General features: G+C 37.8%; 1 protein-coding gene across 3 annotated transcripts in view; it reads right to left on the reverse strand.

The window, feature by feature from the left end:
- Positions 1 to 20,841, reverse strand: part of TRMT11 (tRNA methyltransferase 11 homolog) — a 68,672-nt gene extending 47,831 nt beyond the window's left edge. For all 3 annotated transcript variants that reach the window (XM_061207257.1, XM_061207258.1, XM_061207256.1), the window contains exons 1-6: positions 20,751 to 20,841; positions 5,886 to 5,951; positions 4,183 to 4,256; positions 852 to 933; positions 671 to 763; positions 298 to 432 (exon numbers count right to left, since the gene is read on the reverse strand). In XM_061207257.1, the coding sequence (XP_061063240.1) occupies positions 298 to 432; positions 671 to 763; positions 852 to 933; positions 4,183 to 4,256; positions 5,886 to 5,951; positions 20,751 to 20,822 (522 nt within the window). In that variant the 5' untranslated portion in view covers positions 20,823 to 20,841. The remainder of the gene's footprint in view (positions 1 to 297; positions 433 to 670; positions 764 to 851; positions 934 to 4,182; positions 4,257 to 5,885; positions 5,952 to 20,750) is intronic.
- Between the last annotated feature and the right edge of the window lie 2,208 nt (positions 20,842 to 23,049).

Raw genomic sequence — 23,049 nt, forward strand, 5'->3', positions numbered from 1 at the left:
AATTACAATGTTAATTACCGCTGTACAGCAAAGTGATTCAGTTATACATATATATACATTCTTTTTCATATTCTTTTCCATTATAGTTTATCACAGGATATTGAATATAGTTCCCTGTGCTATACAGTAGGACCTTGTTGTTTATCCATTCTATATATACCAGTTTGCATCTGCTAATCCCAAACTCCCACTCCTACCCTCTCCCACCCCTCTCCCCCTTGGCAACCACCAGTCTATTCTCTATGTCTCTGATTCTGTTTCTGTTTCATAGAATAGGTAAAAAGAACACTTGCTTACCCATCTACCAAAATAGATATTATGTGGATTCTCAGGGATGCAGTTTGGGTCCAAACCATAATCCTCCAAAATAGAGAATATATGTTGTGGCTTCTTTAAATTCACTTTTCCTTCAAATGGCAGAAATTCAAGTGCCTAAAAAATAAAAGTAATTCTAATGTCCTATAAAAATTTAAAAGAAAACATAGTGCTTATATAATAATACCAATCTTGTAAGTCTGGTATCAGCACTAAATAAGACAAAACATGAAAAGTACTTAGCACATAATGTGGTACAAAAGAAGCACTTAGTAGACATTGTGGATATTATATATCAACAGTGGCTATATTACATTAATCTCATAGGTTTTTGGTTTTTGCTAAATTCACTTACATCTATCCGTTTGACTTTTTCTTCTTGTGTCAACGTTTTATTAAATGTGTGAATCTTTATTTTATATGTAGAATCTGAATGCAGAAATGGAACCTAAAATAAGAGCAGATAAATTCTTTAAGCTTAGTAATTCTACAGTATCTACAGATATGCTTACAGAAAACCACATTTCACTACGCACCATCTTCTCCACAGGGTAGTTTTTCAAAGAACTATACAGCTCCTCTGGAGACTTTCCATGACCCCATAGTTCAAATATAGACCTAGGAAATAAATGATTGACATTAACCTCAGTAAAAAAAAAAAAAAATGGGTTCATACAGTAATATGTAACAATTATTTCACTGGTTCTTTATGCTTGCTCCACTAAAACAATTATTGCCTATGTTTTCTAAGCTATAAATGAGAAATATGCATCCTGGAAACAAATATAGCTTAAGTCTAAATTAACACAGAAGTTGAACTTTACACAGAAGAAGGAGAATTTATAAGTCAAGATTTTTTGAAGTTTTCATCATAATCATTTTAACATTTTTTAAAAATTTTTATTGGAGTATAGTTGATTTACAATGTTGTGTTATCACTTCAGCATTTTTTAACTAGAACACAAATGATTCCATAAAATGACCTGTGATTTTAGTGAAACAGTAATAAAGGTGCAGGAAATTCAATCATTCCCATTGTCTTCTGAATAAAACAAAAGGAAAAATGACCAGATAAAAATGTTACCATTAATATTTAGCCATTATTTAATAACATTTAGTAATAATTACTTTTATGACTATTACAAAAGCAAAATTCTTACTATGAAAAAATCTCAAGCATCTATCAATTTCAAGGAACATAAAAAATTAAGCAAAATTTCATTGTAATCAATGAAACAATTCTTAGAATTAGTTGTAATGGAACTTGATCTATATATTAGCACAATTTTGTGCATCTGAATTCAACTACTTTATGATTATAAGTAATGCTGCCGTTAGGACTGAGTATACTATCTTCTGAAAATGAATTCCTCCCTTCCCTTGTAATGAATTATAGAAAGAGGGCCTCTACAGTAATACTACCCTTACTTAGCTAAGTAAGAGCTAACAATATAACTCAAAGTACCAGGGACTGTTCTAAGGCCATTTAATATTAATTCACATATTCCTCACAGGAATCCTATTAGGTAGCTGCCAGTATCATCATCCATTTAACCAATGAGGAAACTGAGGCACAGAAAGATTAAATAACTCTCTCAGGTCATATAGCAATTGGTGAAGCTAAGATTCAAACCCAATCCATCTGACTCCAGAATCCATACACTGCTTCTCAGGTATAAATATGCAAAAAGACAGGAACCCCAGGCCATTCAGGAAAGGCACACACAATTCCATAAATCATAATTATCCCTAATGAACCATTATACAGTAATTTATAGGAACTAATGCTTGTAGTGATAACCTAGAATCAGTAAAAATGAAATAATACTCCCTACCCCCTTTTTCAGAAAGAATTTATATAACATTAATAAATTTATATTTAAATGGCAAAATAAAAATATTAGATATATAACATCATAGGCTTCAGTTATAATTGGAACACTGGAGTAACACCTTTTGTGATTTAGATTTCAGAGTAAATGGTTTTCATATATATGACTGCACTATTATGATCCCTATTTTAGAGATTATAAAACTTATATGAATTCCCACATCTCATGGGTGCTATATAAATAAGCATGGATGTCAACTTACTAATATAATATCAATATGACCTAAAATATTTCACTGATTATAGCAGTAATAATGAAACCTTCTGACAAATAAAAATGCTTTAAGAAACTATGCTTTGAGGGAAGAAGGTTAATAGAATGGGGAAAGATACACAAGGAGCACCAATGGTTTCTGTCATGGTTTATTTCTTTAAAAAAAAAAAAAGGCTGTGGCAAATATCTCAAAATGTTGAGATCTAACAAGGTAGGTACCTAGGTATTTGTTATATATCACTGCTTGTGATATGCTCAAAATAGTCCATGTTAAAAATAAGTCAAATAAAATCAACTTTCAATCCCTATTCTACCACAAAAAAATCTGAAATTAAGTTAGCTTTGAATGCACAGTTCTAAAAGTCTATTAGTCCCAGAACAATTAATGCTACAATTAGAACTGTAAATTTTATCCTCTGAAAATGAATTCCCCCATTTCTATTAAATTTATAGAGAGAAGGCCTCTGCAGTAATACTGTTCTTACTTAGTTATCACTTAAGGTATAACCATAGCTATGCAAAATATACAGAGACTAAAAAGCAGCCAGGGACATTATTTCATAATGTTATACAACTATTACACAACTATTTATTGTACCATTACTCAAATATATTAATCAGAAGATATGAGTTTTGAAGGAAGTATACAAGTTCTAGTTCTCAAGTAGCTATTTTAAATCTATAAGCTTTATCTTTGGAATTCAAACACTTCTTAGAGCCATAAATTTTAACACGCTAATGTAGAGTAATAATTATTCAAAGGATAAGTTTCTTAGTTCTGTTTCCGCTTTCTAGTCATTTTTATTGACTAAGTAAGACCCATCAACAAGCCTCAATTTATGAGACTAGATTCAGCACTGCAGCTAGTTTTCAATAAGATAAATTTAATATGGGGGTTGTAGTCTATTCAATAATATAGCAATTATATACTATGCTATAAAGTATTGCTAACCATGCTAACAAAACTAGATATATGTAAATTCTTATTTGCGCTGCATTATTAAATATTGTAATTTCTAAGCAAAAAGAAGTTTTCAGAAATGTTTGGGGGCAGGGGGGCATGTAAAAAAAAAAGCAACTCAAGGATAACATAAGTTGTTCAGTTTTTAAAATGGTAGCTAAAAATGCAGTTTAATTTTCAAACCCAAAGATAGAATTTTCCAACAATAAAAAAAAATGAAAGAAAAGAAATGAAAAAAGAACAGATACTAATGATAAAAGCTAGAAAACACTCAGGCAGGATAAATGAGGATGACATCATTATATTAATCCATATCAAGATATGATAATCAGAGTTCCTCTAACAAATAAAACAGAAAACATACTTTATGGTAGTCCTCATCTTTTGTCATCTTACACTTCACCAATCTGTTCATCTAACTAAAAACCATCTATAAGAAAAACATTTTTAGGTTTTCAATACTTTGGTTATAATTAAATGTGGCACTTATCCTATGTAATAACATAGCATTTACATCTTATACCATATGCTTGCTTAATGTAGAAGTTTAAAAAAATTATTCTAAATCAAGTGTTTCTGCATTTCACCACTGAAATTCTCTCACCCTCAGTTTCAGCAGATAACTCTCCTCTGTTCTCCTACCACCATCCAGTGGCAAATACATGTAACTACAAGCTAAGCTGAGCTCCCCCAACAATCAACCCCTTCTACCTTCTGCCAACATAAGCAAAAAGTAGGACAGAGTAGTTCCGAGAAGTCTGGTTTACACTCATGCAGGAGGACACTATAAGTTTTTCTTACTTGGCACACACTGTCCGTTTCATTAAGTTTCTGGCAATATCTTCAGAGGGAATGCTAAGAATCCAAAAAGGAGACTGAAAGAAACAACAATATATGGTTTTATGGCCTCATATGCTTTCATTTAAGAAGTCAATAAGGAGAGATTCCTATCTGCTACTTTTATGTAAGAATATCTGATTTGACACTAACCAAAATAAAAATTGCTCCAATAGTAAAAAAATAAATAAATAAATAAATTATTTTAATAGGTAACCTGTTAAGACAATACAGTACAATATCAGAACACTTTTATAAATGACTGTATAAATGAAAACATTAGCAAATTTAAGGATATTTAAACTTCAAGTTAATTTTGTATTTGCTCTTATATAGTTTGATCAAGAATTAATGAATATTTTACCCCAAAGTATAATTTCAGAATTTTTTATTGTTGCTAATTATTTCTTATAACACAGCTATTTTATTTTTAACTACTAAGTAATGTATTTCTTTGAATGATCCCTTTTTTTCTAGGTAGTTGTGGCCACCCGAGGGGGTGGGAAACATAGTTATTGTCTCTGCAATAACTATGATGGAAAATTATACAGTATATTATTAAATTATTATTTATTTTTTATTATTTTATCTAAGGAAAAAAGTTCCAAGTGCATCAGCGGGTTTTAATACCCAAGATTAGAGGCACTTCTGTGCTCCACCCAGATAACCACTTGCCAGAATGCAGCAAAATGTAGCAGGATCCTAACCTCAGTTTAACACCCTCACCCAATTATATCCACACTCTCCCTCTTTTCCTCCTCCCTCAATAAGTGAAATTCATTCAGGAGTACAAGTCCAACACCAGGGGACTTTCAACTTAAGTTCTCTCATCTTTTGTGAAAAGTCCTCCCTGCCACACCCAGCCTTTATTCCAATATTTACACTACCCTACAGAAAAATTCAAAATAATCCAAACAGGAAAAAAGATGGTCATCTTAGTATTATTTTTATTAGGAAAAATTTTAAAGCAACCTGAATGAAATGAAATCATTAGATAAATTACGGTAGAGCTAATCGATGGAAAATATTACACAGCCCTGTTAGTAATGAAAGCTATGCAGAAATACGTGCCTATATTAATGCTATCAAATGAAAAAGAGATGCAGAAGTTCACTGGTAGCATTACCACTGAGGGGAAAAAACGTATATGAAAAAAGACTAGAAGGCAGTATCCCCAAATTATAAGTCACGTCAAGGAAGAAGAATTGTGAATGATTTTTCCTTTTTCTATTTTCCAAACTCCTCTAATACACTGATAAACTGTCAAATACAAAATATATAAATAAACTCACAATCTCACACATGCACAATTACAAATTTTAAAATGAGTACGAAAATAAGCCTGAAATTCAGCTAAATTCTAAATTCTAATTATACCTCATCAGGAGAAGACAGCCCTTTTCCCAATGAAGCGACAGATATAAATTATGGGATAACTGTTGAACTACAATTTAAAAACTAATAAAATAAGTGAATACTGGAGATAAATCTAACTTTCCAAAACCAAAATTTCTCCAAAATATCCTTTTTATTCAATTGCCCCTAAAAACAGACACAAGTAACCATAAAAATATAAATTTAAGATTTTCAGTTCTTCTCTTCAAATCCAAGGTTCTATTTATAAGGATACTACATATGGTCTAATGAAAAATACAAATTCAACTTACCTTTCCATAAGTTTCCTGACTACTGGTGAACTGACCTCCAAAAAGTGAAAGCAGAGACTTTATTTCCTATATTGAAAATATCAGAGAGAGAATACATTTTAACACAGGGAACTTAAAGTCTATTAAGATGCAGTTATAACACACACACACACACATGCACACACACACACACACATACACACACACACAAAGAGCGGATTATCTACCTAATGCATTTAAATGTCAATACCAGACAAATTACAACTCTGGGTTCTAAAAAAATTTTACAGTCACAATCATGGTAAGTAATTTCTAAGAAATTTTAGGAAAAAAAAAAAAAAGCGTTGCCAAAAAACTTTGAGAAAATGCCCTGATTTTTAAAAGGAAAAAGCAGATTACAAAAACAATAGATTAGTAAATCTGACAATGGATCAATACAGATAAATTAGATGATTTGAGGATGTTCAGAAAAGAAATAACATGTTTGTAATGATGTTTAGAATTCCTGTGTCTTCCCTTTGAATATTAATATCATAAACATTTTCTTCCTTGGCATCAGGATTGCAAATTTTTCAGTAGGAAACAATATACTTTATGTTGGACATTTAGGTGTTTTCAATTTTATCAGTTTAAAACAAAGGTAAATACTTATCTTCACAAATATATGGCTTTTTCCATTTGAGATTGTTTCTTTAAGGTAGCATTACTATACTCGGAGATGTGAAAAATTTTATGGCTTCTTAGAGTATATGTGGCCAAAATACTTTTTTTTTTTTTAACATCTTTATTGGAGTGTAATTGCTTTACAATGGTGTGTTAGTCTCTGCTGTATAACAAAGTGAACCACCTATACATATACATATATCCCCATATCCCCTCCTTGCATCTCCCTCCCACCCTCCCTATCCCACCCCTCTAGGTGGACACAAAGCACAGAGCTGATCTCCCTGTGCTATGCAGCTGCTTCCCACTAGCTATCTATTTTACATTTGGTAGTCTATATATGTCCATGCCACTCTCTCACTTCGTCCCAGCATACCCCTCCCCCTCCCCATGTCCTCAAATCCATTCTCTACGTCTGTGTCTTTATTCCTGTCCTGCCCCTAGGTTCTTCAGAACCTTTTTTTTTTTTTTAGATTCCATATATATGTGTTAGCATATGGTATTTCTTTTTCTCTTTCTGACTTACTTCACTCTGTATGACAGACTCTAGGTCCATCCATGTCACAACAAGTAACTCAATTTTCGTTCTTTTCATGGCTGAGTAATATTCCATTCTGTCATATCTTCTTTATCCATTCATCTGTCGATGGACACTTAGGTTGCTTCCATGTCCTGGCTGTTGTAAATAGAGCTGCAATGAACACTGTGGTACATGATTCTTTTTGGATTACGGTTTTCTCAGGGTATATGCCCAGTAGTGGGATTGCTGGGTTGTACAGTAGTTCTATTTTTAGTTTTTTAAGGAACCTCCATACTGTTCTCCATAGTGGCTGAATCAATTTACATTCCCACCAACAGTGCAAGTGGGCTCCCTTTTCTCCACACCCTCTAAAGCATTTATTGTTTCTAGATTTTTTGATGATGGCCATTCTGACCGGTGTGGGGTGATACCTCATGGTAGTTTTGATTTGCATTTTGCTACTGATTACTGATGTTGAGGATCCTTTCATGTGTTTGTTGGCAATCTGTATATCTTCTTTGGAGAAATGTCTATTTAGGTCTTCTGCCCATTTTTGGATTGGGTTGTTTGCTTTTTTGATGTTGAGCTGCATGAGCTGCTGGTATATTTTGGAGATTAATCCTTTGTCAGTTGCTTCGTTTGCAAATATTTTCTCCCATTCTGAGGGTTGTCTTCTTGTCTTGTTTATGGTTTCCTTTGCCGTGCAGAAGCTTTTAAGTTTCATTAGATCCCATTTGTTTATTTTTGTTTTTATTTCCATTTCTCTAGGAGGTGGGTCAAAAAGGATCTTGCTGTGATCTACGTCATGGAGTGCTCTGCCTATGTTATCCTCTAAGAGTTTTATAGTGTCTTGCCTTACATTTAGGTCTTTAATCCATTTTGAGTTTATTTTTGTGTATGCTGTTAGGGAGCATTCTAATTTCATTCTTTTACATGTAGCTCTCCAGTTTTCCCAGCACCACTTATTGAAGAGGCTGTCTTTTCTCCATTGTATATTCTTGCCTCCTTTATCAAAGATAAGATGACCATATGTGTGTGGGTTTATCTCTGGGCTTTCTATCCTGTTCCATTGATCTATATTTCTGTTTTTGTGCCAGTACCATATTGTCTGGATTACTGTAGCTTTGCAGTATAGTCTGAAGTCAGGGAGCCTGATTCCTCCAGCTCCATTTTTCTTTCTCAAGTTTGCCTTGGCTATTCGGGGTCTTTTGTGTTTCCATACAAATTGTGAAATTTTTTGTTCTAGTTCTGTGAAAAACGCCATTGGTAGTTTGATAGGGAGTGCATTGAATCTGCAGATTGCTGTGGGGAGTATAGTCATTTTCAAAATGTTGATTCTTCCAATCCAAGAACATGGTATATCTCTCCATCTGTTTGTATCATCTTTAATTTCTTTCATCAGTGTCTTATAGTTTTCTGCATACAGGTCTTTTGTCTCCTTAGGTAGGTTTATTCCTAGATATTTTATTCTTTTTGTTGCAGTGGTAAATGGGAGTGTTTCCTTAATTTCTCTTTCAGATATTTCATCATTAGTGTATACGAATGCAAGAGATTTCTGTGCATTAATTTTGTATCCTGCTACTTTACCAAATTCATTGATTAGCTCTAATAGTTTTCTGGTAGCATCTTTTGGATTCTCTATGTATACTATCATGTCATCTGCAAACAGTGACAGCTTTACTTCTTCTTTTCCGATTTGGATTCCTTTTATTTCTTTTTCTTCTCTGATTGCTGTGGCTAAAACTTCCAAAACTATGTTGAATAATAGTGGTGAGAGTAGGCAACTTTGCCTTGTTCCTGATCTTAGTGGAAATAATTTCAGTTTTTCACCATTGAGAACGATGTTGGCTGTGGGTTTGTCATATATGGCCTTTATTATGTTGAGGTAAGTTCCCTCTATGCCTACTTTCTGGAGGGTTTTATCATAAATGGGTGTTGAATTTTCTCGAAAGCTTTTTCTGCATCTATTGAGATGATCATATGGTTTTTATTCTTCAATTTGTTAATATGGTATATCACATTGATTGATTTGCGTATATTGAAGAATCCTTGCATTCCTGGGATAAACCCCACTTGATCATGGTGTATGACCCTTTTAATGTGCTGTTGGATTCTGTTTGCTGGTATTTTTGTTGAGGATTTTTGCATCTATGTTCATCAGTGATATTGGCCTGTAGTTTTCTTTTTTTGTGGCATCTCTGTCTGGTTTTGGTATCAGGGTGATGGTGGCCTTGTAGAATGAGTTTGGGAGTGTTCCTCCCTCTGCTATATTTTGGAAGAGTTTGAGAAGGATAGGTATTAGCTCTTCTCTAAATGTTTGATAGAATTTGCCTGTGAATCCATCTGGTCCTGGGCTTTTGTTTCTTGGAAGATTTTTAATCACAGTTTCAATTTCAGTGCTTGTGATTGGTCTGTTTATATTTTCTATTTCTTCCTGGTTCAATTTCAGAAGGTTGTGCTTTTCTAAGAATTTGTCCATTTCTTCCAGGTTGTCCATTTTATTGCCATATAGTTGCTTGTAGTAATCTCTCATGATCCTCTGAATTTCTGTAGTGTCAGTTGTTACTTCTCCTTTTTCATTTCTAATTCTGTTGATTTGAGTCTTCTCCCTTTTCTTCTAGATGAGTCTGGCTAATGGTTTATCAATTTTGTTTATCTTCTCAAAGAACCAGCTTTTAGGATTAATTATCTTTGCTATCACTTCCTTCATTTCTTTTTCATTTATTTCTGGTCTGATATTTATGATTTCGTTCCTTCTCCTAACTTTGGGGTTTTCTTGTTCTTCTTTCTCTAATTGCTTTAGGTGTAAGGTTAGGTTGTTTATTTGAGATGTTTCTTGTTACTTGAGGTAGGACTGTATCGCTACAAACTTCCCTCTTAGAACTGCTTTTGCTGCATCCCATAGGTTTTGGGTCATCGTGTTTTCATTGTCATTTGTTTCTAGGTATTTTTTGATTTCTTCTGTGATTTCTTCACTAATCTCTTGGTTATTTAGTAGTGTATTGTTTAGCCTCCATGTGTTAGTATATTTTACAGATTTTTTCCTGTAATTGATATCTAGTCTCATAGCGCTGTGGTCAGAAAAGATACTTGATACGATTTCAATTTTCTTAAATTTACCAAGGCTTGATTTGTGACCCAAGATATGATTTATCCTGGAGAATGTTCCATGAGCACTTGAGAAGAAAGTGTTATCTGTTTTTTAGATGGAATGTCCTATAAATATCAATTAAGTCCATCTTGTTTAATGTATCATTTCAAGCTTTTGTTTCCTTATTTATTTTCATTTTGGATGATCTGTCCATTGCTGAAAGTGGGGTGTTAAAGTCCCCTACTGTGATTGTGTTACTGTCAATTTCCCCTTTTATGGCTGTTAGCATTTGCCTTATGTATTGAGGTGCTCCTATGTTGAGTGCATAAATATTTACAATTGTTATATCTTCTTCTTGGATTGATCCCTTGATCATTATGTAGTGTCCTTCTTTGTCTCTTGTAACATTCTTTATTTTAAAGTCTATTTTGTCTGATATGAGAATTGCTACTCCAGCTTTCTTTTGATTTCCATTCCCATGGAATATCTTTTTCTATCCCCTCACTTTCAGTCTGTATGTGTCCCTAGGTCTGAAGTGGGTCTCTTGTAGACAGCATATGTACAGGTCTTGTTTTTGTAACCATTCAGCCAGTCTGTCTTTTGGTTGGCGCATTTAATCCATTTACATTTAAGGTAGTTATCGATATGTATGTTTCTATTACCATTTTCTTAATTGTTTTGGGTTTGTTATTGTAAGTCTTTTCCTTCTGTTGTGTTTCCGGCCTAGAGAAGTTCCTTTAGCATTTGTTGTAAAGCTGGTTTGGTGGTGCTGAATTCTCTTAGCTTTTGCTTGCCTGTAAAAGTTTTAATTTCTCCATCGAATCTGAATGAGATCCTTGCTGGGTAGAGTAATCTTGGTTGTAGGTTTTTCCCTTTCATCACTTTAAATATGTCCTGCAACTCCCTTCCGGCTTGCAGAGTTTCTGCTGAAAGATCAGCTGTTAACCTTATGGGGATTCCCTTGTATGTTTATTGTTGCTTTTCCCTTGCTGCTTTTAATATTTTTTCTTTGTATTTAATTTTTGATAGTTTGATTAATATGTGTCTTGGCGTGTTTCTCCTTGGGTTCATCCTGTATGGGACTCTCTGTGCTTCCTGGACTTGACTATTTCCTTACACATATTAGGGAAGTTTTCAACTATAATCTCTTCAAATACTTTCTCAGTCCCTTTTTTTTTCTCTTCTTCTTCTGGGACCCCTATAATTCGAATGTTGGTGCGTTTAATGTTGTCTCAGAGGTTTCTCAGACTGTCCTCAATTCTTTTCATTCTTTTTTCTTTATTCTGCTCTGTGGTAGTTATTTCCACTGTTTTATATTCCAGGTCACTTACCCGTTCTTCTGCCTCAGTTATTCTGCTATTGACTCCTTCTAGAGAATTTTTAATTTTATTTATTATGTTGTTCATCATTGTTTGTTTGCTCTTTAGTTCTTCTAGGTCCTTGTTAAACGTTTCTTGTATTTTCGCCATTCTATTTCCAAGATTTTGGATCATCTTTACTATTATTACTCTGAATTCTTTTTCAGGTAGACTGCCTATTTCCTCTTCATTTGTTTGGTCTGGTAGGTTTTTACCTTGCTCCTTCATCTGCTGTGTGTTTCTTTGTCTTCTCATTTTGCTTAACTTACTGTGTTTGGGGTCTCCTTTTCGCAAGCTGCAGGTTCGTAGTTCCCGTTGTTTTTGGTGTCTGCTCCCAGTGGGTAAGGTTGGTTCAGAGGGTTGTGTAGGCTTCCTGGTGGAGGGAACTGGTGCCTGTGTTCTGGTGGATGAGGCTGGATCTTTTCTTTCTGGTGGGTGGGACCACGTCCAGTGGTGTGTTTTCAGGTGTCTGTGAACTTATTATGATTTTAGGCAGCCTCTCTGCTAAAGGTGGGTTTGTGTTCCTGTCTTGCTAGTTTTTTGGCATAGGGTGTCCAGCACCGTAGCTTGCTGGTCGTTCAGTGGAGCTGGGTCTTAGCGTTGAGATGGCAATCTCTGGGAGAGCTTCTGCCATTTGATATTATGTGGGGCCGGACGTCTCTGGTGGTCCAATGTCCTTAACTCGGCTCTCCCACTTCCGAGGCTCAGGACTGACACCCGGCCAGAGCACCAAGACCCTGTCAGCCACACGGCTCAGAAGAAAAGGGAGGAAAAAAAAAGAAAGAAAGAAAGGAAAAAATAAAATAAAATAAAGTTATTAAAATAGAAAAAAATTATTAAAAATAAAAAAGCAATAAAAAAAAAAGAAAGAAAGAAAGAAGAGAGCAACCAAACCAAAAAGAAATCCACCAATGATAACATGCACTAAAGACGACAGTAAAAAAAAAAGACAGTCAGAACCCTAGGACAAATGGCAAAAGCCAAGCTATACAGTCAAAATCACACAAACAATCATACACATACACACTCACAAAAAGAGAAAAAGGAAAATATATATATATAAAAAAAATTTAAAAAGGAAGAGAACAACCAAATCTATAAACAAATCTACCAATGATAATAAGCTCTAAACTAAGATAAACATAAAACCAGAAACAAATTAGATGCAGAAAGCAAACCCCAAGTCTACAGTTGCTCCCAAAGTCCACCGCCTCAAATTTGGCATGATTCGCTGTCTATTCAGGTATTCCAGAGATGCAGGGTACATCAAGTTGATTGTGGAGATTTAATCCGCTGCTCCTGAGTCTGCTGGGAGAGATTTCCCTTTCTCCTCTTTGTTTGCACAGCTCCTGGGGTTCAGCTTTAGATTTGGCCCGTCTCTGCGTGTAGGTCACCTGAGGGCATCTGTTCTCCCCCCAGACAGGACGGGGTTAAAGGAGCGGCTGATTTGGGGGCTCTGGCTCACTCAGGCCGGAGGGAGGGAGGGGTACAGAATGCGGGGTGAGCCTGCGGCGGCAGAGGCCAGCATGACGTTGCACCAGCCTGAGGCATGCTGTGTGTTCTCACAGGGAAGTTGTCCCTGGATTATGGGACCCTGGCAGTGGCGGGCTGCACAGGCTCCCGGGAGGGGAGGTGTGGATAGTGACCTGTGCTTGTACACAGGCTTCTTGGTGGCTGCAGCAGCAGCTTAGCGTTTCATGCCCGTCTCTGGTGTCCGCACTGATAGCCGTGGCTCGCGCCCGTCTCTGGAGCTCGTTTAGGCGGTGCTATGAATCCCCTCTCCTCGCGCACCCCAAAACAATGGCCTCTTGCCTCTTAAGCAGGTCCAGACTTTTTCCTGGACTCCCTTCCAGCTAGCTGTGGCACACTAGCCCCCTTCAGGCTGTGTTCAGGCAGCCAACCCCAGTCTTCTCCCTGGGGTCTGACCTCCGAAGCCTGTACCTCAACTCCCAGCCCCCACCTGCCCCGGGGGGTGAGCTGACAAGCCTCTCGGGCTGGTGAGTGCTAGTCGGCACCAACCCTCTGTGTGGGAATCTCTCCGCTTTGCCCTCTGCACCCCTGTTGCTGCACTCTCTTCTGTGGCTCCGAAGCTTCCCCCTCACCACCCCCGTCTCTGCCAATGAGGGGGCTTCCTAGTGTGTGGAAACTTTTCCTCCTTCACAGCTCCCTCCCAGAGGGGCAGGTCCCGTCCCTATTCTTTTCTCTCTGTTTTTTCTTTTTTCTTTTGCTCTACCCAGGTATGTGGGGAGTTTCTTGCCTTTTGGGAAGTCTGAGGTCTTCTGCCAGCATTCAGTAGGTGTTCTGTAGGAGTTGTTCCACATGTAGATGTAATTTTGATGTATTTGTGGGAAGGAAGGTGATCTCCACGTCTACTCCTCCGTCATCTTGAAGCCACTCCCAAAATACTTTCTTAAAGGACTGTTCTAAATTATAAGGTCAGAGTATCAATTTGCCTTCACTACTGCTCAGTTGGATGTTGTACTGTTTTTGTTAATTAAGTAGATTAAAAAATAGTACTTTTAACTTATTTTAATTTTTTGATTACTAGCACAGAAAATTATCTTTACTATATTTGTTTACAAGCTGTATTTGGAACCATTCTTTTTCTAGAAACTAAAATCATTAGTAATGTATTAATTATGATTAAAAGACTAAAAGATGAATAATAGAATCTTACTAAATGTCAGGAGTCCCTTTAGAGACTAACTCTGCTGTCTTGTCCAGTTAATTAGATGAATAAATATATGTTAAATTTAAAAAAAGAAAAGTGATTAACTAGGGAGCATCACTGTGGATTCATTATGTACAAGTTATGGTATGTTAACCTCCTTTCTGGATAAAATTACAGAACTAAAAAGAGAATACAAAAGCTACTTTAAAACATCAGGTATGCAAACTGAAATCTGTTCAGATAGTACATATAGTCTATGAAGCAATCACTGTGTACTGATAAACACAGGATGATTATACAAACTTTATGATTTATACTACTAACAAATTTTGCCTCCCCAAATAACATAAAGCAGGTAGAATCCCACTCCTCTGTATAGGTCTTACAGAGGAGTAAACCTAATGAGGGATAAGTGTCCCCACTGCGGGGTGCCTACAATCCCCTTTTGTCCCAACTAGGGGAAGGAACGTTTAACACCAAGCCCATCATAAGCCACAGCCACCATGAGAGAATGTACACCCAGACCATGAAAGTCCTCTCCCTCACGACCAAGAAGAATGGGAGCTTTGAACAACTAGTACCTTCTCTGTTTTCCCTTTTGTCTATGCAACAAATCATTTTTTTAATCCCTGGCATTAGAAGGTGCTGAAACCAGTTGAATCACATGGACAGACCAAGAACTAGCACAGACTATCAGTAAATCACTGAAGGTAGTCCAAAAGTCATTTTGCAACATGGGTGACACAAATTTGAATAGGAGGCATCACTGGACCTCAGAGTCAGACCACAATTTGTTCTTCAGTTCTTCCAAATAGCAGCTGTGTGATTTTTTTTTTTTTTTTACAAGAAGCTTAACTCCTTTGACCCTCAGTTCCCCAACCTATAAAACAGGAATCAGCTACCTCACGAGGTAAGGTCTTTAAAGAATGGAGCAAAGAACCTAGGCTGTTATTAAAGGAATCAAGCTGATGATGACCAACACTATCCTTGAAGTCCAGTGAGTCAAGAAATCAAGCGAGACTGACAAAGTTATAATACTTAAAAGAAAAAAATGAAGTTATAGATTGTCTCTTGACCTAGAATGATTATTGTTCATTCTGTATTAAACCATATTATGAAATCAGCTTTATATTTAAAACAGGAAAGTTTGCTGCTCTTGGAATACATTGTTAGAAATTAGCAACAGGTTAAAGCACAAAGGTTCTAAGAGTTTTTTTTTAAAAGTAAGGATTATTGGAAATTTTATGGCATAGGATTAGCACCATTACCTAAAATCTAAGCAATGATTTAAAAGTGAGAGTAAATGATAATCCAAGTTTCAAATTTAAAAGCAAAACACATATTAAACTACAACATCAACCTACTTGGAAAAATCAAAACACAAGATTTTTATTCATCATATGGCAAATTCACTTTCCAGTTGAGAATCTTTTTACATCAGGAACAGAAGAATTTATATTAGACATTGGATATAAAAATATGGCATGATCTGATGCATACCTGATGCATTAATTCACATGAGCTTTTCCGTTCTTTAGCCACTCTTTCATCCATTTAGTTTGCTTCAGAACCAGCAATAAAACCCAGGGCTCTGAACTTTACTTTTAGTACAATAAGGCAGCTGCCAACTAAAACTGGCCCTGATTAACTGCACAGAGGTAAAACCAGACCACATTTGCACTCAGTCTTTCATTTTAAATCATAAAGGCAGCTACTGATTATAGCTTTCCTGCCTAGCAGTTCTCATACAGTAGATGGGTCCAAAAGTGTAGACTGTCCTTTTGACTGCCTTCCCTAAAGAGATCCTATTTCACTCAATTCAGTATTTATTAAACAACTAATATATGCAAGGCACTGAGCTATGTGAAGATAAATATATATTTATCCTGAGGGAGCTTAAACTCTACTAGAACTAACATTTAATCCAGTAACTGAAAAGTGAGGTGTACAACAGTGAGTGCCCTTAAAGAAGCAAAGAAGTATTGTACCAGAGTACAAAGGAAGAAAAGATTACTTCAGTTTTACAAGAAAAGTTTCAATGGAAACTCACTTAAGCCCTGAAACACAGGGAGAATCTGTACAGAAAGAGGACTTTCACTTCCAATGATGGCAAACTAGGTGATTCAGATTAAGCCTCCTGCTGAAAAGAATTAAAAAAAAAACCTGACTTCTGCTTGAAGGCATCAAGAGATTACAAGAATTACCAAACCAAGATCCAGGAGAGGACAGAAATCTCAAGGTGCAGCCACTCTCTCCCTGGGACATTTACCAATTCCAAAAGCAGCTGTGAGGGTGGACAGCCCTTTTGACAGCTTAATGGAGCTAGAGGAACAAAAAGAGTATAGGGCCAACAATGAGAAGGAAAGGAAGTTTGATAAACCACCCAGTTTAGATTAGCATCCCCAAAAGCTACACACACCAGCAGTATGTGCAAATCAGAACAGAAACAGAACTTAATGGCTGAAAACGAGTTCAAGTGATCCTAGTGTGTTAATGCTCCTATAGTCTTCAAGAGGATTTACATCATCCTAGCCCTCACTTATTTTTTCAAATAAATTTTCAAATATATCTGGCATATATTTAACAAACACTCAGCACACATATGAAAAAGAACCAAGAGAAACAATACATAAAAGAAACAGACCCACAGGACCTCTTTTTTCAATTACATACTTTAACATAACTGTGCTTTCTATATTGAAGGGGATAAAAGACAAAATTAAGAATTTTGGTAGAGGATTAAAAAAAAGGAAGTTGCACATTTGAAAAAGAATCAAGTAAAAAATATAAACCTAAAATAAACAAATATGTGGGCAAATCTAAATGAATATTGACTATATAAAATCAGTAAAATGAAGAGTGGGATAGGAAAGACCCAAACAAGAGGGCATCATTCAGGGAATAATGGGGAAGTCTATTTTGGCTGCACTGTTTGTGGGAGGACAGGGTGGGAGGGTACAGAGGAGAAAACCATGCAACTGCAGGCCTTGAATGCCAGACTAGAGTTTCAGCCTTGGGACAATGGAGACAGAAAAGAGGCCTGAGCTTTTGGAAGATTTTTTTTTTTTTTTTTTTTTTTTTTTTATTGAGCTATGCATAACCTTTATTCTTTTTTTTTTTTAAACATCTTTATTGAAGTATAATTGCTTTACAATGGTGTGTTACTTTCTGCTTTATAACGAAGTGAATCAGTTATACATATACATATGTTCCCATATCTCTTCCCTCTTGCATCTCCCTCCCTCCCACCCTCCCTATCCCATCCCTCTAGGTGGGCACAAAGCACCGAGCTGATCTCCCTGTGCTGATCTCCCTGTGCTGATCTCCCTGTGCTATGCGGCTGCTTCCCACTAGCTATCTATTTTACATTTGGTAGTGTATATATGTCCATGACACTCTCTCACCCTGTCACATCTCACCCCTCTCCCTCCCTTTTGGAAGATTAAACTGGCACAAGGGAAAGATACTAAGAAGAATTTAAGAAAGAAAAAACAGGTAAAACCAGCAAATACTAGGGATGCTATTTTTAAGACTGAAGCCTAACCACTCCATTCTCCCTGCATTATCTGACTATAGGCACTCACCCTCCTTGGCTTCTCTCTAGTTCCACCCCAGTATCCTCTAAGTGGTATCCTTTCTCTGGTACTCCAGAACTATTTTTTTAAAACACAAATGATTGCTAGTCACTTAGTGACTTAAAAAGAAAAAATGTTTGTCACTTTCTAGCTTAAAAAGGAAAAAAAAAAAAAAGTCAATGGCTCTCCATTAAATTTAAAACAAAATCCAAATTCCTTCCAATGGTTTCATAACTCTCCAAAATCTGGATCCTACCCACCTCTCTAGCCTCAGTGCCCATTACTTCATCCTCCTTCCCCTCACATCCCACACACAAACCACCATAATCAACCATCCCTCTGTGCCTCTACACTTGCTTTCGTTTCTCACTGAAATGGGCTTTCTGGTCCTCTTCATCCCCAGAATATCTTCTTTATCAATTAAGATCTAATTAAAATATTACTTCTTCCATGAAACTCTATGTCCTTGCACCCCATCTTATCAACGCACCTGCCCAGCAATACATTAGTCCCGAATCAATGCCACAATCTTCCTTCAAAACTCTTAAGGCCAGTGAGTTGAACACAACTGAAGAAAATCACAGAATCTTGGCACAATTACAAATACATGCTCTTCACCCTCAGCTGGGTTTTCAGCCTCGCTCTAACACCTGAGTTCTTCTCTACTCAACTGTTGTAGCTCATCAGCTTCCTCTTTGCTCTCAATGATTATTTCAGATTTTACTATTTTTCTCAATTTCTCCATTCAGTCGCTTGGTCCCCCATCTTTCAAGAAATAACCTGGACTCATTCATTACCTAGAAAACAGGCTCTCAGGTAACTACCCGCACCCATCTTAAGTCTCCTCTGCCCACGCTCCCCTTCTACTGAAAGGCCAACACCTCCCACTGTGTCCTTATATCCATTTTCCCCTTCCCTTCAGCCTACAAACATGCCAATTTCTCCAAGAGGGATAGGGATCCTCCCCTTGACTCTAGGGCCCCCTCAAACTGTTAACCAATCTCTTGCTTTCCCTTCTTATGTTAAGAGCAGTCTATCTCCCCTTCCTCATTTTCCAGTGACCACTAAACCAAGCAATCTGGCTTCTTCGCCTAAAACTACACAACCACTCTAGCAAAATCCTAAAACTTTACCCTCTTGATTTTTATGGTCTCACATACTTCCTATTCTGACACTTGCCTATCTTCTTCATGACCTCCTTTTCCCAATTCCCATTAATATCAATGCTTCCAAGTACCTGCATTTGGCCCACCACTCTTTTGAAGCTATGCTTTCTCTGAATAAATTCATTTTCTCTCCTAGAGTTCATATACAGAAGACTCCCAAATATTAATTACCAGTACATGCAGCTCTATTAACACCTGTGCATACTCACATTCACTGCCTCCTGGTCATCTCCATTTGATGTTACACAAGCATAACAAATTCAGCATAACCAAAATTTAAATCATACAGCTGCCTGTGCTCTCTATTTTAAGTGGAAACACCCTTATATCCATCCCAGGAATCATCCTTTTTTTTTTTTTAATTTATTTATTTTTATTTATTTTTGGCTGCATTCGGTCTTGGTTGCTGCTCACGGGCTTTCTCTAGTTGCGGCGAGCGGGGGCTACTCATTGCAGTGGCTTCTTTTGTTGCGGAGCACGAGCTCTAGGTGCGCGGGCTTCAGTAGCTGCGGCTCGCGGGCTCTAGAACACAGGCTTAGTAGTTGTGGTGCATGGGCTTAGTTGCTCCACGGCATGTGGGGTCTTCCCTGACCAGGGCTCGAACCCGTGTCCCCTGCATTGGCAGGCGGATTCTTAACCACTGCGCTACCAGGGAAGTCCCCAGGAATCATCCTTAATTGGTCCCTCTTGCCCCCACCTTCAATCAATCATCAAGCCCTGATGATTTGATCACCTAAATATTTCCCCAGTCTATTCCATCCTCTTACCCCCTGCCCTAGTTCAGGCCTTCTTAATTTATTAACAAGACTATTCCAACAGACTCAACTCCTAACTCCTTATTCCTCTCAAATCCATCCTCCGTACTGCAGCCAAAGTGATTTCTTTTAAAAAAATCTGATTCTGTCACTTCCTTAAAATTCTTCAATAAAGTCCCCTTCTAAGATCCAGAGTATTTAAGGCTTTGCATTTTCTGAACCCTACCCTCCTCTCCTGCTCTCTTCTTGTCATTCTTTGCTACATATTTGGTAATCCAGTAATAATGAATAGCTTGTAATTCTAATTTACTTATGTCTCTCCTTGGCCTGGCTAACTCCTACTCTTCTTTTAGGTTACAGTTCAAGTGTCATGCCGTCCTGGAAGCCATCTTAATGGCCAACATCACCCACCCCTCAGGTGGATCATATTTCCCTTCTATATGCTGAATTTCCCTACCTATCTATCACTGCACTTACCAACGTTATTTCATAGTGCTATGTTTATGCATCTGCTCACCCCTTAGCCTAAACAGTAAACTCCTTGAAGATAGAAACTTTGTCATCGTTATATCCCCAGCGTCCAGAATATTCGATTACAGGTACTCTGAAAATGTTTCTTGAATGAGTAAATAAAACAATTTCCCCAACTTTTCCATCATCTAACCCTACCACCCACCATCACCACCACTACGCCAACCCCCACAAAACCTGACCCGCATATTCGACACTTAAAACACTACCCTGAGTACTTCTGTCTGCTGTCTCTACTCTCTAGATGAAGAGCTCCAGGAGGGAGAGGACCGGTCATATTCACCTGCCTGACTCCGGTACCTGGCACATGGGCTGAAGAATGAATGAAAATGCTTAGCAAGGCTGAGAGGCTGTCTCGGACTTCTCTCTCACACCCTACGCAGAGCTCAGACCAATCCCAGGGGCCGAGGGACTGGGGGGACGCGTGATCTCCCCGACAAGCACAGACCCCCAATGCCCGCGGGCTCGGACTGCGTGGGTCGCCTCCGCCCGCACACCAACCTCCACCCCGCCGTCCTCTCCAGAAGAAAGAGGTGGAGGTCACTGCGGCGCTTACCGGCAGGCGGAACTCCAGATGCTCCTGTGCCATGAGCAGGAGATACCTGTTCACGGCTCCCGACAGCGCCATCGCATCAGCCCACGGCGCGCCTGCCGCCACCGAAGGTGTCTCACTCTTTTCTTCCCCTACAGACCGCTTCCGCTAAGGCGGAGCCTGAGGAGCCAGAAGCGGAAGTGGGGAGAGTCGGTGCTGTCCGGAGGTTCCCGGCTTGCGGGGATTGAGCCCCGCAGCTCCAGGAGAGGTTTCATCCGCTGCCGGGTGCGTTCTGTTTGAGGTCCCGGTGTACCAGGAGCTGGTGTGAGAAGCTGTGTTGTGTTCAAGAGCAGGTTGCGAGGAGACAGTGTAGTTCCCAATGATCCTCCACCTGGAATGTACTTTTAACTTCCCCTACAACTCCTCAAATTCTAGGTCTTCGAAACTGAACTGAAATTTCTGCTTTTTCCCTGCAGACTTCTCTAACCACTCCAGGCTTTGGGGACTGACTTAGCTGGACTTAGCTATACTTATTGAAGTATAGTTGATTTACAATGTTGTGTTAGTTTCTGAGGAACAGCAAAGTGATTCAGTTATACATATATATTCTTTTTCATATTCTTTTCCATTATGGTTTATTACAGGATATTGAATATAGTTCCCTGTGCTCTTAAGTAGGACCTTGCTGTTTATCCATTCTATATATACTAGTTTGCATCTGCAGTTTTTTCAAAAACTTGTATTGGAAGGAGCAAAGACGTTCAAAGTCTGTCTTCTGGAAAAATCCAAAGCTCCATCTGCCCACCAAGGCAGATCTCTTAGAGACCTGGCTCCTCTTGTGAGATTACTATTGTGTAAGCATTGGAGCCTCTGGTATAGGCTGCTGCTTATTTAAAAACCAGAGGTATTCCTGGGAAGGACCAGGAATTGGAAAGGAGAATTTTGAGTTCTGGTTATAACAGGTCACTACAGTGTTGAGACTAGTAGGACACAGTCAGTGAAGAAAGGAAATTAGCGACTTAACAGGTCCCAGTGGCAGAAGTCACGTGTAATGTCAAAGTTGCCCATACATCTGACTAAACATCTATCACTTGAAAAGGGTTTAGGTGTCCCTATGGTTTAGAACCATAGGGATTTGTGAACCAATGAGAGGGAGAAAAGCTCTCTTCATACATAGTAAGACTAGATTTTTGCAATGAGTAAAAAACAAGGGGTTTTTGAACAGTTTGGAGAGTAAAGTTTTATTGTAACAAGTCATATAAGAACTATGGAAACTTCACTATAGTGAAGCATTCCTGAGGGAGTTCTATTTCACAAGATTCCAGAAGGGTCCTCAGCATCTTCAGTCTTAATGAAGATAATTCAGGAAGAAGAGAAGAGAGGAAAAAACACTGGCTGCTCTCAGGAAACAAAACTGAACAAGTTGGGACTCTGAGGCACCTGTTCAGAAATAAGCAACTGCAATGGATTTAAATATGATTCAGCTCCTTGAGGTCAAATTTCCAACAAGCAAGAACTCCAGAAGTGGAGAAAAGTAGATCTCATCCTCTGGTGAAAAGACTCCCCAGAACAAACCTGAAGCCCTAATTGCAAACTAGACCAACTAATTTGCTTCCTGTGAAGCAAGATCTGTGCATAGAAAAAAATGTGAAGGAAAACAGGCTGGAGATTCAGCCTTCTCTCCTGGTCATCCTTAAACTCTAATGCTGCCACAATTCTAATAATCAAGGGCCATACATTTCCAGGCAGATGTAAGATGGCAGCATAATTGAGTTAAGCTAGAGGAGACCAACTCTTCCCAGTCTGAGCAACTGCATGAAATGGAAACAGCTTTCCGAAAGGAGCCTAACCTAGGGCCTGCCAAAATTAGGGATGCCTTTCCTCTTTGGGCCGGTCCTTAATTTGATTCTTTTGTTCGCAATGAGATCGAGATTGCAAGATACCAATAATGGTATCAGTCTTTTATTCCACTTCAAATACAAGGCCATGCAAGACCTGGATATCATCTACGCTGCTCCAGGCTTCAGCTTTGTAGCTTAGGTGGCTTTGCACATCTTTGAATGGAATGCCATTTACTACTTCTCTTGGGCAGAACTGGTGTATTAGGGATAAGTTCACAGTGCATTTACTTCATCTGAGCCAGATCTTTTGTCCTTCCTCTTTTCCTCCTCATTTTCCTTCTCTCCCTTCCTTCTTTCCTTCCTAAAATAAAAGAAATATGATTTCTAAAGAAAGAAAGAAAGAAAGGCTTTTGACAAGTAGTTTGCAAATATTAAGTCTCAAAGTAGGTGTGCAGCTTTCCTAGGAAAAAACACACAGATTC

The sequence above is a fragment of the Eubalaena glacialis genome, chromosome 12 (genome assembly GCF_028564815.1).
Source record: "Eubalaena glacialis isolate mEubGla1 chromosome 12, mEubGla1.1.hap2.+ XY, whole genome shotgun sequence".
Taxonomy (NCBI): domain Eukaryota; kingdom Metazoa; phylum Chordata; class Mammalia; order Artiodactyla; family Balaenidae; genus Eubalaena; species Eubalaena glacialis.